Source organism: Carya illinoinensis, chromosome 14 (assembly GCF_018687715.1).
Source record: "Carya illinoinensis cultivar Pawnee chromosome 14, C.illinoinensisPawnee_v1, whole genome shotgun sequence".
Classification (NCBI taxonomy): Eukaryota; Viridiplantae; Streptophyta; class Magnoliopsida; order Fagales; family Juglandaceae; genus Carya; species Carya illinoinensis.
In genome coordinates, this window is record NC_056765.1 from 26,654,286 (window position 1) to 26,676,239 (window position 21,954).

General features: G+C 37.0%; 1 protein-coding gene across 2 annotated transcripts in view; it reads right to left on the reverse strand.

The window, feature by feature from the left end:
- Positions 1–17,799, reverse strand: part of LOC122294488 (AP-2 complex subunit alpha-1-like) — a 34,975-nt gene extending 17,176 nt beyond the window's left edge. The window contains exons 1-9 of one of the 2 annotated variants that reach the window (XR_006237655.1): positions 17,385–17,799; positions 13,122–13,253; positions 12,696–12,821; positions 10,980–11,042; positions 10,806–10,903; positions 10,514–10,721; positions 9,561–9,632; positions 9,389–9,481; positions 7,814–7,915 (exon numbers count right to left, since the gene is read on the reverse strand). Coding sequence is in view for 1 of the 2 variants with exons in the window: in XM_043103266.1 (XP_042959200.1) it covers positions 7,814–7,915; positions 9,389–9,481; positions 9,561–9,632; positions 10,514–10,721; positions 10,806–10,903; positions 10,980–11,042; positions 12,696–12,821; positions 13,122–13,253; positions 17,385–17,516 (1,026 nt within the window). In the remaining variant the exon portion in view is untranslated. The remainder of the gene's footprint in view (positions 1–7,813; positions 7,916–9,388; positions 9,482–9,560; positions 9,633–10,513; positions 10,722–10,805; positions 10,904–10,979; positions 11,043–12,695; positions 12,822–13,121; positions 13,254–17,384) is intronic. The other variant, XM_043103266.1, reaches the window with a different exon arrangement.
- Between the last annotated feature and the right edge of the window lie 4,155 nt (positions 17,800–21,954).

Here is a 21,954-nt window from a genome sequence, read left to right on the forward strand (position 1 = left end):
AAAGAACCTACCGAGAATTTCCCTCTCTTAGAAGGTCTCCATACTAACTTTTCTTCAGCTTTAACAGCAGGAGAAATATTCTAGAGAAGGTTAAAAAATTCCACCAGCACACACTTTCCAATCATGAGCCTCCCTAGTGAGATTGATGTTCCGCGCTTGAGAATCATGTGTAGAGATCCCCACAAGTCAGCCACCATCGCTTCTTTCTCCCTTGCAATTCTGAAAATAGTGGGGTAAGTAGCCTTAAGAGCTGTACTTATCAAAAAAAAAAAAGTAGCCTTAAGAGCCATGTCTCCCACCCACACATCATGCCAAAAACTGATCCTCTGGCCATTCCCCATACACAGCTTGGTATTACTAGAAAAAACCCCCCAACCTTTCCTTATATGCTTCCATAACCCATAACCCCACACCATATGCCCCCCTCCCCTCATTAGAGCACCAACCCCCCCTTGCACTCCCATACTTTGCATCAATCACCCCTTTCCATAAGGTTTCCCTCTCATAGTTATAGCGCCACAACCATTTCCCTAATAGGGCCTTATTAAAGAGTCCTAGGGGATAGCACGGTCCAGTCCGGTCCGGTCTGGGAAAATGATAGACCGGATCGAACATCCCTAGTGATCGGACCTCGGTCCGGTCCGATCGGTCCATTTTTTTTTAATCAATTAATAAAAAAAATATTTAAAATACTAAATTAAAATTAAGTGACTTATTAAATGAGAATTACATAATAAATTGTACAATTATTAATATATACTAATACTATATATTATAGTTATACATTAAAGAATATAATAATACATTGATCTAAATATATATAGTTATAGACTTAGTACTAATACTATAACTAATAACTATACTAGTAGTATTACTAATATACTATATGTTAATGATAAATTGGTAATACTATATTAAATAATACTCTATATAGTTATAGTGATTTAATACTAACATATTAAGTTAACTATACTAATACTATTATAAATTTATACATATACTATAATTTATACTATAACTCTTATACTATGTTAATATATAATTATATACTAGTACTATATATTATAGTTATACATTAAAGAATATAATACTTATGTAATATTGCGATATATATACAATTATTTATATAAATAATATATATATTTTTTAATTTTTCATTCGGTCCGGTCCAAAAATGGCCGATCTGGTCAGTTTATTCGGTCTGGACCAGCCGATGCTCTCCCTTATTAAAGACCCTCACATTGCGAACCCACCAAACCGCCCTCTCTCAATGGTGTACACACCTTATCCCACCCAACTAAATAAAATTTAAACTTATCACCTAAACCACTCCACAAAAAGTCACGTTGAAATTTCTCAATCTTAGAAGCAATGCTAGCTGGAAGTGGAAATAGAGACAAGAAATATGTGGAGAGGTTAGATAAAGTACTCTTAATCAATGTGACCCGCCCCCCTTAGATAAATACAACATTTTCCATCTGGCCAGCCTACGCTCTAATTTATCTACCACCTCCGCCCAAATTGTCTTCGCTTTAAAAGATGCACCTAACGGGAGTCCAAGATACTTCATTGGCAGCGAAGAGTCCACACACACCCAAGATGTTGGCCAGTCCCCTAATGTTTCTTACATCACCCACCACAACCATCTCCATCTTCACAAGATTTCTCTTTAAACCAGATACCACTTCAAAACAAAGTAGAATGGCCTTCAAAGATTAAATATGCCCTGCATTAGCCTCACAAAACAGCAACGTCTCGTCTGCAAACAGGAGATGGAAAATAATAGTGGGGCCATGAAGATTCCCCACTGAAAATCCTGGAAAAAATCACCCTCTACAGTAGCCGACACCATCCTACTTAAAGCCTCCATCACAATAACAAATCATGGGGAGGGATAATGGATCTCCGTGTCGTAACCCCAACGAGCTATTAAAGAAACCCACCAGCTCACCAATTACCAAGATCGAGAAACGAGCCATTGACTCACAATGCCTCATCCATCCCCTCCATCTTTCCCCAAAAGCACAACGACCCAGCAAATAGAACAAACAATTCCAATTGACATGATCATAGACCTTCTCCATGTCTAATTTGCATAAAATACCCAGATCTCTTGACTTGAGCCGGCTGTCCAAGCATCCGTTGGCTACAAGAACCGAATCTAATATTTGCCTACCTCGTACAAAGGCATTTTGAGACTTCGAAATAATCTTATCAAAGACCGTGCTCATCTTGTTGGCCAAGACCTTTGAGAGTATCTTGTACACATTGCCCACAAGACTAATAGGCCTGAAATCTTGCACCTCTCTTGCACCCACCTTTTTAGGGACAAGTGCAATAAAGGTAGCGTTTAAACTCTTCTCAAATTTACTAAGAGTAAAAAATTCCTAGAAAATCAACATTACATCCTCTCTCACCACCTCCCAACAAGTCTGAAAAAAATGCCATAGTAATACCATCTAGCCCCGGAGTTTTATCTTTGTTCATTTTTCTGATGACTTCGCGTACCCCTACTTCTTCAAATGGTCTATCCAACCAAGCCATACTAGTTTGATCAATGACCTCAAAAGCTAAGCCATCGATTGTAGGCCTCCATGCATACGGTTCTTCCAACAATTGCTCAAAATGTCCAGCTAAATAATCTTTAATTACTACTTGATCTGAAACTGAAATGCCTTCTATGTTCATGGACTCAACTGCATTAAACCTCCTATGAGAATTTGCAACACGATGCAAACACTTTGTACATTTATCCCCCAACCTAAGCCACAAAGCTTTTGACTTTTGCCTCCACAAGATCTCCTCCATTAGAATCAACATTTCTAACTCTAAGACTACTTGCCTTTTGCGATCATCCTCATCTTCCGCACCCTCCAAACTTTGTAATTCTTGAAGGAGGGACTTCTTTTGTAGTGCTACATTACCAAATACCTATTCATTCCAAGTCTTCAAATCCATCTTCAAAACTTTCAATTTTCCCGCGAATACCTTGCTCGGAGTGCCCTGTAATTGATATGAACTCCACCATTGCCTAACCAAATCCACCCCCCCCCCCCCCCCAAAAAAAAAAAAAATTTAACCACGTTCTCAAATTTGAAGGGCCTTCTACCCCCCCGGAATTCCCCCACAATCGAACATAATAGGAAAATGATCCAAGCACAACCGAGGGAGTCTTTTCTGACATGAATCTAGAAATTGCATCTCCCATGAAGAAGATATGAGAAATATGTCCAGTCATTTTTTGTATAGGTTTTTTTTTTTTATTAGGTAATAAGTTATTTTATTGATATGAGGATGGGCATAGCCCTGGTACACTAGAAGTACACAAGTGCAAACACCTATTTAAGAGCTAGAAATAGTTACAAGGAAATCATGGAAGTTGTGGCCATTAAAATCTAGAGCAAGGGCCCACAAGAACAAAGTCTTCCAGAAAAAACTGCGAAACTCTTCCGAGGAACGCTCATGATCCTCAAAGAGTCTCTCATTTCTTTCGTTCCAAATACACCAAAAAATACATATTGGAGCCATCTTCCCCACCGCTGTGATCTATGGTGTTCCAGAGATCCCTCTCCAGCTTGCTAGAAGATCAATCACCCTACCCGGAATTACCCATGCTATTCTCATTCTCCTGAAAAAGCAGTTCCATATCTCACGAGCAAACTCACAATGTAGGAGTAAGTGGTTCACCGTTTCACCACTATTCCTACACAAACAGCACCAATCCATAATTATAAGGCCATGTCTTCGAAGATTATCGATGGTTAGAATCTTCCCTTGAGTTATTGTCCATACAAAGAATACAGCCTTGGTGGGTGTTGTACTTCTCCAAATAATCTTCCAAGGGAAATTGTGCCTTTGATGCAAAGCAATAACTTCATAAAAAGAGCGAACCAAGAATTTCCCTTTTCTAGAAGGACTCCATACCAGCACATCTTCAGTTGTGGCAACAATAGGGACATTATACAGCAAGTTAAAAAATTCCACCAAAGTATTCACTTCCCAATCATGAGCATCCGTAGTAAGGCTAATATTCCACTTCTGAGAGCTTTGATTGATTATCCTCACATCAGCCACCGTAACTTCTTTTTCCCGAGCAATACTAAAAATTGTAGGATAAGCATCTTTTAAAGCCGTGTCTCCCGCCCACCTTTCCGTCCAAAAACTAATCCTACTACCATCCCCAAACACAACCGAGTATTACTGAAGAAGGAGCCCCCCCATTCCTTATTTACTTCTATAACCCAACTCTATATGTCCCCCTACCCTCTTTGGAGCACCAACCCCCCCCCCCCCCCCCCTCGTTCAGTACCATACTTCATGTTAATCACTCCTTTCCATAAGGCTTCCCTCTCATACTTATAATGCCACATTCCGCAACCCCAATACAACATCTCTCAGAGTAGAACATACCTTATCCCACCCTGAAACTTAGACTCATCTCCTATACCACTCCATAAAAAATCTCGCTGGAGTTTCTCCATCCTCCTTGCAATACTAGTAGGGAGGGGAAATAAGGATAAGTAGTATGTGGGAAGATTGGATAAAGTACTTTTGATAAGTGTGATCCGCCCCCCTTTTGATAAATACACCATTTTCCAATCAACCAACCTACGCTCAAATTTTTCCCGCACCCCCTCCCAAATTGCCTTAGCTTTGAAAGAAGCCCCCAGCGGGAGACCAAGATACCTCGAAGGCAACGGAGAAACCACACAAGCCAATATATTCGCCAACCCTCTAATATTGCTTACTTCACCAACCGCAACCATCTCTGTCTTAGAAAAATTAATCTTCAACCCGGAAACTGCTTCAAAGCACAGTAAAATAGCTTTCAAAGATTGGATATGTCCTTCATCTGCCTCACAAAATAACAAAGTGTCATCTGTAAACAAAAGATGAGAAATAATGGTGGAGCCATACACCCCATCAAAGGCCCACACTAAGTCATCTTCAAAATTTTTAAACGAGCATCCCACTGAATATTCTCCACAAATTCATCAATCTTCTCCACCACCCTTTTATCCCACATAACCAATATTCCACCCGACGCCCCATCTGAAGGTAAGTATGCCTAGCTTTAGGCTTCATTTATCAACTATTCCAGCCCTCCCTTTGTTACATCCACGACTCGCACTCCCCTCCTTTCCATCATAATTAAGAGACCAAGTTAGCCTCTTTAACTCCCTATTTCTCTGTCCCTGTTCCTTCATGTTGATGTCCTGCCTCTATGGCTATTAGGAGTGCCTTGAACTGTTGTTCATAACCTTCACGGGATATCCCCATCCAACAATGAAACTCCTCCACTTTTTTTAGAATCCAATTAGATGAAGTAATAGGAGAAATAATCCTTATTGGAGTAGGATCATCCCCTGAAAGCCCCTCTCCTTCTGTTGTATTTATGGGGGACTCACAAATGATCAGGGATCCTTCCCCTTCTACCTCCCCCTTCTCCTTCACACGCGCCTTAGCAGAAATACCCTCTTTTGACTCTCCCTGTACCACTACCCTCCCCTCCTCCTCAAGCTCAGCCAACAGCAAGATCTAAGCCATCTCCTCCTCAAGCTTTGCCAACAAGGTTACAAAGGCCTCCCCCGCATCACACCGAGACAAAACGGCAACATCTAAGTGTCCCGAGGACCCCTCGTCAAGCTCTTCCATCGCCACCGTTGGAGAAGCACCACCAACAGCCATCAGCTCAATCTATGAAGGTTGCGACCCCATTGAACCAACGCCTACTAACTTAGGGCATACGCTTCCATTTTCCAGCTCTGTGAGAACTAATGCCGATGACAGCACAACCAGCGGCAGGTCTACACTCGTCGTCGAAGCTACCTTGGTCGTCGCCGGCGCCAATGGCTCGTGGGTCTCCGTCGACACTGCCCACACACCAATGGGCCAGCCTCAATCTGACTATGTTTCATCCAGACGGGGTCTGGCTTTACAGGGCCAGACTTCCCATAAGGCTGAGGCCCAACACTTGGGCCAGGGCCTTCTCCTTCCCCTTAGGCCCATTCCGCTGGCCCTGGCCCTGGCCCTGACCCTGTTGCACCCTGAAGCCCAGACTCCTCACTGCACTAACACCTTTGCCCTCAACGCACCGTATAAGTGAATTGACTTTAGCAGTCATTTCCTCGCGCTGCTTCCTCAAATCACCCAATACCTGCAACTGCATTTCCTTTTCTAGTTCGACCACGTCCCTGCCACCTCCCTTACTACTCTGTTCACACACCGTAAAGGATACTCCACCTAAACCAAGCAGACCCGCCCCACCTAGTCTAAAGGTTCACGAGTTAGCTCCAAGACCCTCGGTTTCTACAAAGCCTCCATGTATGTCCTAATGCCTGAAGAGGCTCCCGTCATCACTGGTGGAGTAATACGGACAGAGCCGCCTTCTTTCGCAGAGTCCTTCAATGCCTCTGCTAGCTTCCTCCAGCCCATTCCACCCCTATCCTCTGGTATAATAATGAAGTTCCGACAACCTACCCCACCATACTCCACCACAGCCATATAAGCACCACAGGAGTTAGCACATCTTTGTGCGACGAAGCCCCTATCTCCATCCCTATAAGCAGTGTAAAAAGCCTTGCCCCCAACCTTCGCACACTCCTCCAAAGCTCTAGCGAACCAGCGGACTTTACCTAGCCCCACTCTCATGTCCTTGACAACTTTCCAACCCTTCTCAGTGAACAACATAGAACACCCATCTCTAACAACCTCAAACAACTTGCTTTCAATAACACCACCTCTCTTAGACGACATTTGCCTTACAGTACAACTAGAACCACACCGTCAAACACCCACAACCCCCATCGAATGCAAAACAAACTTACGAATGGTTGTGTATAGAGAGAAAATGGAGAGTAGCACCCAAATCTTATTTTAAAATACAGACAAAGGAAATTGATAGAGGCAAGAAATGTCATTATTTACAAGCTAACACAAACTACATGATCTTTAGGCTTTCTAAACATCAGTTACAGACAACAGAAAGTTTATCCAAAGAATAAAGGCTATGTTATAGAGATATGTAACAGCATATATTTCTAAATCCAACACTAAGAGCATCCACATTCGTTTATGCATATGCAAAATCACATCTTTTGGATATTCAATTTGCCATATAAGCAAAAATCTCACATTGGCTTATGCAAATTTGAGAAAAAATAATAATAAAATATTATCATTTTATTATTTTTTTTGTTTTTTTAATAGAGTTTGCAATTTCAATGTATTGGGTTAATACATGTAATTAGCACCCAAAGAAATTCCATTAGCACCCAATACATGTACTCAAAACCTGTGAGAGAGAGGTGCATGGGTTTGATCTTCATATATGTAAAATATTTGAGTAAAATATTTTTTGGGGACTAAATGAGTAAAATATGTAGTAAAATATGTAAAGGTAAAATATGTAGAAAAAGAGTGGGAGGAGAGAGAAAGAATGAGTAAAATATGTTTTAGAGAGTGAATAGTAGATCTTCAAACATGTAAATGTATTGTTCATAGCTATGCAAATATTTGAAAATGCATGATCCAGTGTAGATGGATTTAGACTCATATTATGCAAATATGACTTTGCATATGCATATGCATAGACCAATGTGGATGCTCTAAGGCATTCTCAACTAGCCAAAATAACTTAGAGGTGAAACAATAATATGCTGAAATTCTTTCGAAGCTGAACAAGCAAAGGGAGAAACAAAGTCTAGAGGAATGAATGACTAATCAAAAGGAAAAATACTAACAGAAGGGTTTCTACAACCTTTTTTTATAGGTAAAAACAGAATGGATTAAAAGAAATGTTTCTACAACTTACCAAGCCAAGATATCGAATATTTGGTTCACGCACAGCAATAAACTTTCCAAGAAGGGCAACACATTGAGACATCATCTCTTTTTCAGCATCAAGATGCATGACCTGAGATAGAGCAATTAGAACATGAGAAAAAGCAATAAGATAGCCCCTTAATATCCTAAAGAAGAGTACAACTATATTCCTTTTTTTTTTTTTTTTGATAGGTACAACTATATTCCTTTTTATAAGTAAAGGAATAGTGTTGCCCTGGCAACATCACTTCCTGAAACCAAAACAACCATTCTTTTACCTATTAGAAAAGGAAAATATAGGAAGCAGAGATTTAAACAGTGGAAAGACTAAGACTCAAAAGAGAGAACTGTCCCAAAAGATTAGGGCAATCTAAGGGCATGTTTGGACAGGTAAAAAATTCTCAAAACTTCTCATAATTTCATTCACAAACATCACTCAAACACAAAACACTTTTCAAATTCAAAATTTTCAACTTTTTTATCTAATCATTATCCAAACATAAAAACCAATACAACTTCTACAAACTTCAAAACAAACATCACTCAAACACAAAACACTTTTCGAATTCAAATTTTTCAACTTTTTCATCTAATCATTATCTAAACACAAAAACCGTACAACTTTTACAAACTTCAAAACAAAACACAAAAACCAATACAATTTTTACGAACTTCAAAACAAAAATTATATTCAAGCAATCTTTTAACTTTATAATATTCTTATTTAACTGTTTCTCATTTCCCAAAACCCAATAAAACATCTTCATTCAAACCATTTCACACCTATTCACAAAATTTTGAATACTCCAAGTGTCCAAACATGCCCTAACAATCTCAGTCAACCCCACAAACAAAATTTACAGAGGTTAATGCGATAATGATACACTTACAACTCTTTTACAACCATTTTACAACTAAGCAACATAATTGTGCCACTTTGTTAAAAATAATTTCAATTTTACACAACCACCCTTTATTTGAAATAGAGTTGTAAAAGAGCTGTAAATTTATCATGTTAAAAATCTATTCGAAAGCTCCACTCCTTCAGTATCCTTCTGTATCTTTTTCCCCTTTTTGGGCAAATACATGTGGACAGCAAGCATCAGTATTAATCTGTGACGAAGAGAGAACAGAGAGAGAGGGGTCGTGCATTTGCATGATTTCACTTATCCTCGAAGGCATAACTTCGCACTCCGCATAGTTATGCTTGTAAGTGGGTACGTCCATGTGTATACCCATGCATGTATGCCTATGCAGTTCAGGATAGTGAACGTTTCAACAAAGAGAACTCAAATCTTTTTTCCCAAGAAATGCACAAACTAATTTGTTTCCATGGAAACCATTAAAAATACTGGACTCAAGCTTTCATTCTTTTTACAAGTTACAGAAAGTTTTCATAATGGCAACATCTTCTCCACATAAACACACTTGTGCACGCATAAACATGCACAGAAGTAATTTGCTTGTATGCATGTACGAACTATGAATGTACAGAAGTCACTAAATAATCAGCCATTTTAAAATAAAATGCAATGAACTAAATTTATTTGGGCTGTAAACTTACAAGAGCCAGAGCCTCAAACAGAACAGCATGTGATGCATTGTTCTTATTTACATTTTTAACAACATCAGTCCCCATTAATATCCGTTGTAAGACCTGAAATTACCAACTCAAGGTCAATATAAACAGAATGTAACAAGGAAAAAAAAAACATTTCCCTTGAGAAAAGCAGAACCTCAAACAACGATCTTCTGGTGTTTGGATCTTCAATGGTTGGAAAATACTGAAGAGCCCTCATTGTCTTAACCTGCATTAACCAAGTGCTAAGAAGCATTAATTTTTACTTGTTAACACATAAACCCACTACAAGTCACCAACTTGTTAATACATCAACCAATTACAAGTCGCCCAATAGTCAAGTCACAATGGGTTGGTTCTTAAAAATGGAAATTGTCTAAACCTATGTAAAGTAACATAATTTTAGACCCTAGGGGTTGGCTCAAGTGGTAAAGGCCTTGGGCTTGGGGGTTCTACCTGAGCTATTGCTTCTCCAGCCATAATTCAAACGATATCTAATGCCAAAACACTATGGGTGCATTTGGATGTTAGATAACACATATCTATAGAAACAAATCAATGCATTCATAAATATGTAAGTACGTGCATATCAACAGGGCACCAAGGATGCGAATATTTACATAGCTTTTTTTTTTTATGTCAGGGAACTTCTCCAAAGCAGGGCCCTTCGGACCCACCCCTGCAAAGTAAACCCCGGTCCCGTGCACCACACCCTCGAAAATTTCCCTACAGAGAACTAGTCAAATTGCTGGCTTTTCACCAGGGGTGTGGCCCCAAAGAATTTTTTGCATCCATGAGGTGTTGAACGTTGGACTTGAAGGGAGTGATGCCTCAAAACCAAGGTTTCCACCACTTGGGCCAACCCCTTGGAGTTTATTTACTTAGATATTTCTTATATTTCTATTCTTCTTTGGCTTTATTGATCAGTCAGAGTACAAGGGATGACCAATCTGATTAAACTGCAACCAGTTTCAGGATTTTATCAATTTCCAGTTTATTCTATAGCTAAGAGTCCAGTCTAGGGAAACAGCAATCAGATATTTTTGCGCAACCCTGCATTACTTTACACCCATTACATGCAAAGAAGTTGAGGAGAAAGCCAACACAAACCTGAAGCCAGGGAGATGGGATACCATAGTAAGTGTATTCTTGGGGAATATCCTGGTTCCTGGCAAGCCTCTCTAATGTTTTAACACATTTTGGAAGACAACTCCAATATGCTTCATGGTTGTTTGATACTAGTGAAACCAGAAGGCTCATAGATGATGTCAGGACACCAAGATCACGTTCATCTAATAGCTGTGCCATCCGATCCGCCCTAAGACAAATGGTAAAAGGAACTATAAATAACCACAAGTAACTATATTCCATCTTATGCCAGAAAAGGAACATTCCAACATACCAGCCATCTACATTGACAACATCAGGATTTTTCCTAAACAAGCGCAGCAGACAAAGTGCAGCTTTCTTCCTCACAAGCGGTCTGCAGCTGCTAGAGATCTAAATCAAAAGACTTCATTAAATCCATCATGTTCTATAATTACTGATTAATAAAAAAATATTTGTGTTCTCTTACAAGTAACTTTTGAACATCAGGCGCTAAAGACTCCGAAAAATCTCTACCACCAATGTTGCCAACCTACAGAGTTTAAGAAATGAGGTGAGGTCATGACGGAGCAATAGCTTTTAATGCAAAACAAGAGTATGATATGATAGTTAAGAAAAAGAAGACACTGTGGCAGGGACAAGTCAGAAAACATTTTACATTCTCTCACATGCAATAGTTAAAAAATAAGAATAATAAACAAAAGCTTTGCAGAGTTAATTTATTAGTAAAAATACCATAAAAAGTAGATCAAATAATTTCTGATGGATCATAAAATAATAGTAAAATTCTGAAATATAATGATTCAAGTTCTGCATATTTGCAAAGCAGAGTACTGAGTCCTTCCCTTCATTACACTAAAACATTAACTAAAGAATTTGCATTGTCTATCAAGAGTTAAACCACCTTCTAGGAAAATGGAAGCAGTGTTAGAGTGTACCATCATAAAAAGTATGTTGAAAAGATATGATTACATGAAAGTAGCCAAATATCCACAAGAGAACAGAAAGGATGTGTAATGAAGGGGAGGGCTTGGTGGTACAGCTCTATTTTTCCTTGCAGGCTCTCATAAACCAGGAGATGCAGCTTGTTTGAGTTTTTTCTTTTTTCTTTTTTTTTTTTTCTTTTTTTTTTTTTTTTTTGAGAGAGAGAGAGAAATAATTGAAAATGTTATTGATATTTTTTTTTCAACTTTAGCCAGTGGAAAGTCATAAAGAAAACCTTTATGATTCTATGAATCTAACCATTCTTGATGGTATGCTTAGGCACATAAGGCCTAGAATGTATGGGAAAAAGATACATATGAGATTAACCAAATCCAACTTGTCAAAATTGGCCTTTATTAAGTTGAAATAAATTGCCCAGTTGCATGGGAAATTCTTTAGCCCTTTTCCTTGTGAAGGACTTTCCAAAATTGAAATTCCACAAGCTGTCAGGAATTTGACAAGATGTAGTTGCAATACAGTGCTTCTGTGATTATTGAATGGGAAAATGCAGAATCTGAACATCAAACTGTGCAGGAGATCACATCATGATCTCAACTGTTTCTCTGTGATAAATAATCAGTAACTTCCAACAAGTTCAAGTCTCAGATGGTTAAAAACACTAGGACATGAATGAAACATCAGAAGAGTCAATCATGTCCTAATAAACATACAGTCATACACCAAATATCCCAATGCCATTGTTCAAATGGACCTGTTCCTACATAGAAGATCCTTGGCTTCTTAAACAAACAAAGTAAAACACTATTTTTCCATCGATGTCTCAACCCTTCATAATACACTTATTACAGCACATACTTTAACAAAACTGTCTCCTCCTAATAAATATTAAATATACAAATTGAACACCAGATGTCTTGGAAGAACACCAGATGTCTTGGAATAAGTTGAGAATAGTCATTATACAAAATGAAAAGGAGTATCCTTGAGTATAAAGCATCAAACATAACAGTCCGTCAGTTACCAATGATACAGGCCAAATTTGCCATCATGATAAGTAAATTATTGAAATATGCATCAAGGCGTGCTACACTGGAGGATATTCCATAAGCATCTTGATAAAGCAAATGCATGATCCTTTTGACAGGTAAAAAGAGAATAGATAATCATAATCAAATGTAGTTTCAAGCAAAAAGATAAATAGTGAGCTCTTAAAATTTAAAAAGGTATCCTATTACCATACCATGGTCAATGCCAAACACTGGAAAGTTTCATTGCGACCAATAATATCATTGCGCACAGTGTTTATTGCCAGTCTCAAAAAATCATGGTTCTCATTTAGCAAACTTGATGTCACAATGTACCCAACCTGCAGCCATTTTTAGTCCAATAAAAATCAGAAATACAGCTGAGAGTAAAGTTATTTCTAAACATAGAGGACAAGGCAATATATGACTAACATCAAACATGAAACCATGTAATAGATGCGAAAGATGTCTTTTGAGAACCACAAGTTAAATAATACAAAAACGCCACGATGATACCAAATCTCAATATTTCTGGTCTTCAGCAGTTAAGCTTGAAACCAGGGCCTTACCAAGCCAATAACATGTAAAGAACTGATCCAAGTTCCTGTCATTGAAAAAATTAGTACACAAGATGAAATTACCTGCTTTTCTGGGTACTTTGGAGCAGATATTAGAGAAACAGCTTCCATGTGACCAAAATCCACATCATAGCCAAGCATGTAAATGTAGAGCATTTTCCAAACATATTTTTTCTTCTCATAAGGTGATAAACCCTGTTGAAAGAAGAAAAAAATACTATAAAGTTTCAAGAAAAAGGGAGCAAAAAGCCAAGAGCAGTACAAGAAAAACTATCACAAGCAACCAAAATGATACTGTGAAGCATAACTGATATTAAATACAAACAAATGTGACATGTAAAATACAGCAAATTTTTAGGGAACCTAATACAAAGCAGTTGCACAAAAAACCTTTTTTCTAGGTATAACATGCACATCCTCACAAGATTACACCTGAGATTTTCAACCTCCCAACTTATGGGATGACATTTAATCCAAGGATCAGGGCAAAAAATAAAGGTAGCATAATAGTCTCAGTGCCCATTGCTGATATCAAGCTTTATTCTTTTCAGGAAATTGCTTATATTCAAGCACACCTTTATTTAAGTGGCCAGGAAAATTCACATTCCAACAAGCCCCTAGGGGTTGACTCAAGTGGTAAGAGCGTTGGTTTGGGTGGCATACTCCCTCCAAGTCTAATGTTAGAACCCTTGGTGCAAACAATATCTAGGGGCATCAAACTAGAGGAATTGTCCCCTGAATTACCCAAGGTGCACTTGCGGCAAACTCCTTACCAAGGTGCACCCCCAGGATTAGTCAAGACTTTGTTTTCGAACATCCAATGCCAATAAAAAAAATTCACAATCCAATAGTGCCAAAGATATCAATATATGTTGTCATAGGAGTGGAACGCCCCAATAGAAGGCCCAAACCACATGGTCTATATTTCAAAAGGACTAGTCAATGATACAATTGGAGCCTCATTGGAACCTTATAAAGAGCAAGAACTTCTCATTCCAAAGCAATATGGGATCACATACACCACCTACCCTTAATCTTATCATATAGGGGTATCACAATCTACCCCCCTTAAATTCCTAACGTTCTCGTCGGGCCTGTCCGTTGTAGGTGGCATAGCTCAAGTCCCACATTTCTGGTTGGGATAGGCTCTGTAACGCCCCAAAAGAAGGCTCAAACCACATGGCCTATACTCTAAAAGGACTAGTCAATGATACAATTGAAGCCCCATTGGAACCTTATAAAGAGTAAGAACTTCTTCTTCCCAAACAATGTGAGATCTCATATACCACCTACCATCAATCTTATCATATAGGGGTATCACAATCTACCTCCCTTAAATTCCTAACGTCCTCATCGGGCCTATCCGTTGTAAGTGGCATGGCTCAAGTCCTACATTTCTGGTTGAGATAGGCTCTATAACGCCCCAATGGAAAGCTCAAACCGTATGGCCTATACTCCAAAAGGACTAGTCAATGATACAATTGGAGCCCCATTGGAACCTTATAAAGAGTAAGAGTTTCTCCTTCCCAAGCAATGTGGAATCTCATACACCACCTACCCTCAATCTTATCATATGGGGGTATCAAGCCCAAACCGCATAGCCTATACTCCAAAAGGACTAGTCAATGATACAATTGAAGCCCCATTGGAACCTTATAAAAAGTAAGAACTTCTCCTTCCCAAGCAATGTGGGATCCCATACACCATCTACCCTTATTCTTATCATATAGGAGTATCACAAGGAGGATGGTGGAAAATGGTTGGTGTCTATTTTTTGGGTGTTATTAACTTAAGGCATCCTTTTTTGATAGGTGACTTAAGGCATCCTTCTCCTACAGTCAAACCAAATCAAAAGTTGCTATCAAGGTGGGGGTGCTAAAAATAATAACAATGATCTTAATCCTCCTTTATTCCACTGGTGAAAGTACTGGTCTTACACTCCTCAGGCAACCATTGTATTTTACTGGAATGAATTGCAAACCATGCTTGATCATGTAAAACCCAGGCCCAATTCGTTAGGGCTGAAATGAGAATATTGTTATCGGCCCAAGGGCTCATGAATTTCTAAAAGCCCCTTTGAAGTTATCAGATTGGATAAGTGTTGAACAAGCCACAAGACTATGTTTTATACAAGCCTCTATGATGTTTTAAATGAATAAGTAAGACTTCTTGGATGAAAACCCATAAACCCAGCCCATTAGGAATCAACCTAACAGCCCTTGAGAACCCAAACAACAAAAGACTCATACTGTTGCGACTCTCCCATTTCAATTCAAACTCCACAGTCTTTTTCCCTTGGAATTTCTTCTTCCCATCACATCTAATGATGCCAAAGACCCTTCTCCTCTCTATATAAAACAAACCTTTCACACAAAGTTCTCCATCCCCCACACCACTCTCTCTCTCTCTCTCTCTCTCTCTCTCTCTCTCTCTCTCTCTCTCTCTCTCTCTCTCTCTCAAGATCAATACAAACTTGCACACTCATGGTCATCGCTATGCTCTCACACCATCCAACTCTCTACACTCGAGAACCAATGCCGATGAAGACCCCCGCAAGCAAGTTGTTGTGTGATACCCCATATTTACTTATGAGTGTAGGTGGTGTATGGTGTTGGACTGGTGTTGCATGTGTAAGAAAGATGGGAAATCAGTTGACCATCTGTTTCTATTTTGTAAGGTGGCCAGGACCATGTGGGCTGATGTTTTTACAGGTCTTGGAGTATCATAGATCATGCCCCGTATATTGGTGGATTTTCTAGCATGCTGGATAGGCCTCTGTGGAGATTCACAAGTTGCAGCAATATGGAAAATGATTTCCATATGTATGTGTTGGTGTATTTGGCGAGAGCAAAATGATAGAAATTTCGAAGACCATGAGAGAATGATGGAGGAGCTAAAAAAATTTTTCTTTAAAATATTGTTTTCTTGTGTGGGGGCCATTGTTTGTAACAAACTAAATGTCCATGACTGTCTTCTTTCCGTTGTAAACTCTAGTTAGGTATTTCTCAAGTATACTCCCTGTGTACTTGGGCTTTGCCTATTAAACTTCTTGATTACCGATCAAAAAAATAATAATAATAATTCAAAGATGCTCCAATTGTAGCCTTGACTATTTGTCTAAAAGAAATTGTAGCCTTGACCGGTCATTTTGGAGTATAAGTCTAGATGTGGCTTGGGCTTTCATTGGATCATTGCAAATGTCATCAAGGCCAACCCCAGCAAGTGTGAAGCTTGAGCTGTGCCTTTTACAATGGAATGGTCTAACAAGAACAGGTGGAAATAAGGAGAAGTTTGGGCTATTTATAATGATTTCAAGGGGCACCTTAATTAGTCCTTTTAGAATATACATTCAGATGTGGCTTCAGTTTACCTTTGATCATTACACCAGTCCTCCACAATCATTTTTGGTTTCACAACTGATGCAATTTTCATGGATAATTCAGCAATTTATGGGAAACACGAACCAATCTGTCAATAAACCCACATACTGAGACTAACCCAAATAACTTTTTTCCAAAAGTAAACTGACCCAAATAACTGACAATAACCAACCAACAACACAAATATAACTGACCTATTACTGCACAGCTCAGTAATTTACAGACAACTAACCCAGTTAGGACCAATTGACCCAACAGGCCAACACAAAATGCAACTGCCATAAGTAAAAAAGGTAAATAAGGAAGATATGCCACATCATCCTCACGTGCTTGATTCTTCCAGCATGAGTAAAATCAGCCCAGACACATGACAATTCATCTTAATTCATGCGCAAAAATGCACATTGCAGGCATCATGCTTATCTTTCAAATAGATGGCACCAAATACTCCAGGGAAGAAAAATTTATCATCCAAGTATAATCCTTCAAACAATCTTTTTTTTACAAGTAAATGAGTCCTCGCAAGCAAAAAGCTCTATCATGCTGATACCTGCATTCCCCTCTCAAAAGACTAAAGAAAGGACCATCAGCTCTCTATGTTCAGCCGCTCGCTAAAGCAATGATGAAAGTCCGAATAGAATGTAAACTTGCCTTTCCCAAAAGGTGAAAAAATTAGAAGCTCCTACTAGTTTCTCCATGTAGTTTAATGATACTCATCTGAGCAAACATCTTTTGTAATAGAAGTAATAAATCTTAATTGATAGCCACAAATCTCTTTTTTTTAATAGTATCTGAGTGAACACCTTGACTTTACATGCCCCAAAATTCAAAATTCCTTTCGCTTCTGACATTTTCCGGCGACCAAACACACATATAGCCACTAATCCCGATCGATCAAAATATATATGGGCAACTAAACAAAGCGTGGTAAAATTCATGGCCTAACCTTCTCGTTCTTGAAGCGTGTACGGATGTTTCCGAGCTCCTTGTCGACGCGGAGGCGTTCCTGCTCTTTGTTCTGACAATTGCGGACGTCGCTGATGAAAACGGAGAGACCTCGCATGCCTGACAACGCCATCGCCGCTCAGATCCACTCTCACAAGACGCACATACAACGAGATAGAGATAGAGAGAGAGAGAGAGCGCAACCCAACTCTCGAGCTCCCAATCCTAGATCCTCCGTCGCCGTGACACCGTTCGGATCTAACGCTGCGACAATAATAGAAAGGGGTATCTTCGAGAAGATCAGCTCCAAAATCAAAACCGAAAATGCCTTTGTCACATATTTATATATATAGAGAGAGAGAGAGAGAGAGAGAGAGAGAGAGAAGGTGGACTGACTGAGGTGAATTGGAAAACTCGTCGGAAGGAGCACAGAGACGACTTTTATTTACAATACCCCCTAAAAAGAAAAAAGAATTAAAATCTAATCCATGTTTCGTTCATTTTATTTTCCGCGTAATATTTCTTTTTTCTCCCCTTTTTTGCTTATTAATTGAATACGAAATTATATTTTCCCTCTTGAATTATAATTTATTTCCACTTTATAAATCAAGTAATCAAAAGTTTAGTTTTTGGTTTGACAGTTAAGATGAGATATAAATTTTTTATCTCAAATTATCATTTCAATCCTTTTAAATTTTTACATAAAATATAATAAATAATTCAATTTTTTCAAATCTCAATTTAATTTTTTTAAATTTTAAAAAAATAATAATATTAAAAATAATATTTTATACAACTTTTTAACTTTTATCTAAAATTAAACATTTCCATCTCGCCACCTAAACTTATCTAACCTCCATCTTGTTTAGCAAGCTAAAATATAGAGTTATAATTGTACAAGGGTATCCCAAAACATATCTTTGAGACATTTTAAAGTGTTACTCATTATATCCCCCAACATATTAAAGTGAACTAGAAGATGTATAGATTGATATATAGGATAAATTTTTTATATTTTTTATTTTTTATTGGTACCAGGTGTTCAAGAATAACATCTTAACTAATTGTGGGAGTGCACAGTCCCTTAAAAATGAGTTTTTCACAAGTGCATTTTAAGTAATTCAAGAGAAAATCCCTAAATCCAATAACCACTATAAATTGTTTGCGTCCAAAAGAATTTGAACCTTCCAAATCCAAGATTTTTACTACTTGAACCAACTCCTAGGGTTTATAACTTTTTATTTGATCCATAATCATATAAAACAAGAGATATTTTAGCCATTTGCATAAGCTCAAACTTCTTTCTTGCATGTATGTTCATCCATGAACTTCACTTATTTATACCCTAACATGACATTAAAAGATATGAAAACTAGCCACAATTTCTTAGAGTTAAATATTCATTTAGTCTCTAGGTTTTGCTATCCTGATTGGTTATCTAAAACATTTCATCTCATCTTATTTTATCTCATTTCATCATTACAATTTTTACAAATTTTCGCACAAAATATAATAAATAATTCAATTTTTTCAAATCTCAAAATAAAATTAACATTAAAAAATTATATTATAATAATATTTTATTCAATTTTGAACAAAATATATTATCTCATTTCATCTTATCTATGTAACCAAAAGAAGAAAGGGAAAACTAGTTAATGAAAAGACTTCTGTGCAAAATATTCATTACTAGTAATTAGTGAAACTCATTGCAAGATCATCCACACCAGTTTTGTAGTTTCACTTCTATTGTCACAAAAAGATTTCCTACAATTTAACACATAGCAAACTAATGAAATCTTAATACTTTATACTTTTCTTTTAGAGAAGTACTAGAGTCATAAAATTATTTTTAAAAAATAAATTTATAAATTGATGATATCTTATATCTACTTTATAATAAAAATAAAACGTTTCATATCAAATTAAATTAATTTGTGAGTATATTTTTATGAAATATCTTTATGTATAAAGCGTTTCTCTTTTTCTTATATACAAATATTGATATTTGGCAACTTATCTATCAATCTTGACAATTTTCGTTATATGTTAGATCATATCTTAACACATCATGTAAAAAGTTAAAATTTGGTATTTTAGACAACAAATTTAAAAAACATTAGTAGTTTAGGATGAAAATACAAATCATTCTTACTATACTCATGTATAATTAGGTCAGATTTGGTTACATAGTGTAAGCCTATAAGGGGATTTTTCTCCTAGGCCAAAGGCCTAGAGCTTGAACCTAATACTACGAGGGGACCAGGCTGACCAAACGGCCCATCAACCCAACTAGAAGGTCCCAGGGCCTGGAACAGGAGTTAGTCTACGACCTTGAACAGGCAAGAAACCCACCATAACTCTAAGAGGAAGGGACACGCCATCTTGATAGAGTTTCACCCCATATATAGCCTCAAGTAAACAAGCGAACTCAGATCGCGGGGAGCTCTTGATCCTGTGACAGGGCAAAAAGTTATGCCGAATTAAATGTACCATCTCAAAGAGCCACACCACATTAAATGCACCGTCTAAAAGTCACGCTGCATTAAAAGAGCCTAACTAAAAGTACTGTTGAGGGGACACACCCCCAAACACGAGACATGAACGTCAAATCCCAAATATTAGGCATAAAAGGCAACCCCCAGGCATTAGAAATTCTCTCTGAACTTTTTACATACTGGCACTAAACTCTAGACGATATTGACTTTGGCATCGGAGACTCCCTAGCTACCACCAAAACCCCTATCTAGTAGTGTTTTCTTTGTGTCCACAAGCTTACGACTGAAGACCCAAATTGCTAAGAGCTCAGCTCAAAGGCGTGTGAAAAATGACTTTAACACATAGTTTAAACTATTTTATCTCATATAATTATTACAATTTTTCTAAATTTTCATATAAAATATAATAAATAATTTAATTTTTTTAAATCTCAAAATAAAAAATTATATTCTAACGATATTTTATTTAACTTTTTACTTTTATCTCATCTTATCACACATGTATAACCAAACGAGATATTATAATATTTTAGATGCAGTGAAATCATTTGCATTAGCAATTGAATATTTTTAACCTACTTCATTTCAAAGCCCTTTTTGCACAAGAAAATGGACCTTTTATTTATTCAAGTTTAAAGCTTGTCGTTCATGAGCATGTAAGTATAAAGACATGGAGAAATGATATCTTCATCTTTAATTTTTTTTTTATCCCTAATCACGCTATATATATATATTGTCAATTTTATATGTCAACTAATTAAATGAACAAACACTGACCCGATTTGAATGATGAGTTGAGTTTAGTTGAGATGAGTTGAAAGTTGAATAAAATATTATTTGAATATTATTTTTTAATATTATTATTATTTTCTGATTTGAAAAAGTTAAATTATTTATTATATATTGTATTGAAAGTTGAAAAAATTGTAATAATTAAATTAGATAAGTTGAGTTGAGTACTCAGCTTGGTAACCAAATGCTGCCCTAAAATATGCCACCTCAACGAGTGTGATTAGATATGATAAAAGTGAATGGGTCCTAAATCTCAAAGTAGAAAGTAAGGCTAGTTTGATTATTCGAATGCACCGAAATTAACTCCGTTTAATCTAATTATAAATTAAATCTAAAATCTAAATATACAATTCTCAAATTATTAAACTTATCTCAATTTAAAATCTCTTCACATGTGAGATTTATAACTATTTTTAACTCGTCTTTATACGTGAGATCCATAATTTTTTTTTAATTTTTCATAAATAGTACTAAACTCGTTTTAACATCAAAATACATCTAAACCCATATTAGATGAGTCTCATAAAACTCACCCGATTATCTCAACTTACTATCATTCATAAAGAATTAAGTTCAACTCAACATTTAAACACAACTTAAATAGGCATTTAAAGATGTTTCTATTCCATTCCATCTTATTTTAATATCTAAATATTATGAATATAAATAATTTTTAATTTCAAAACTTAATTTTTTTAAATCTTAAAATAAAAATAATATTAAAAAATTATATTATAATAATATTTTAATTTTTTAATATATTTATTCAATTTTTCTCTATTTAAAACTCCATAAAATTTTTTAATTCAAATTATTTCAAACTTATTTTATATTAATTTAAATATTTTATTACTATCTACGAACAATTTCAATTCATATTATCTAAAACGGGTCAAATCATGAGAAGTTCACATCGTTGCTTTTTCTTCCACACGTCCACACCGAACCGTGGAAAAATTTAAGAGACGGGCCTCGTTTGGATTGGAAGGCTTCATTATTTATTTATTCAGCACCTACCCTTTTCTGGTGGAAGGACTATGAATAAAACAAAAATAACAGCCCTAAATTATATTTAGTTTCTTTCACCCCTTTTGGTCGAGGGATGACTCTGTACATGATGGCAACAGACAGGATGTGATGTGCGTGTTTGTTTGATGAAGAGCAAGTGCAAGAAGGTGGGTGACAGGTGTTGCTTGTTGGAGTCATGTAGTGGATGATAGTTGTAGAGGAGGTGGGCCTCTGTTTCATGCCGATTGAAAGTGACCGTAATAGATGCTAGGA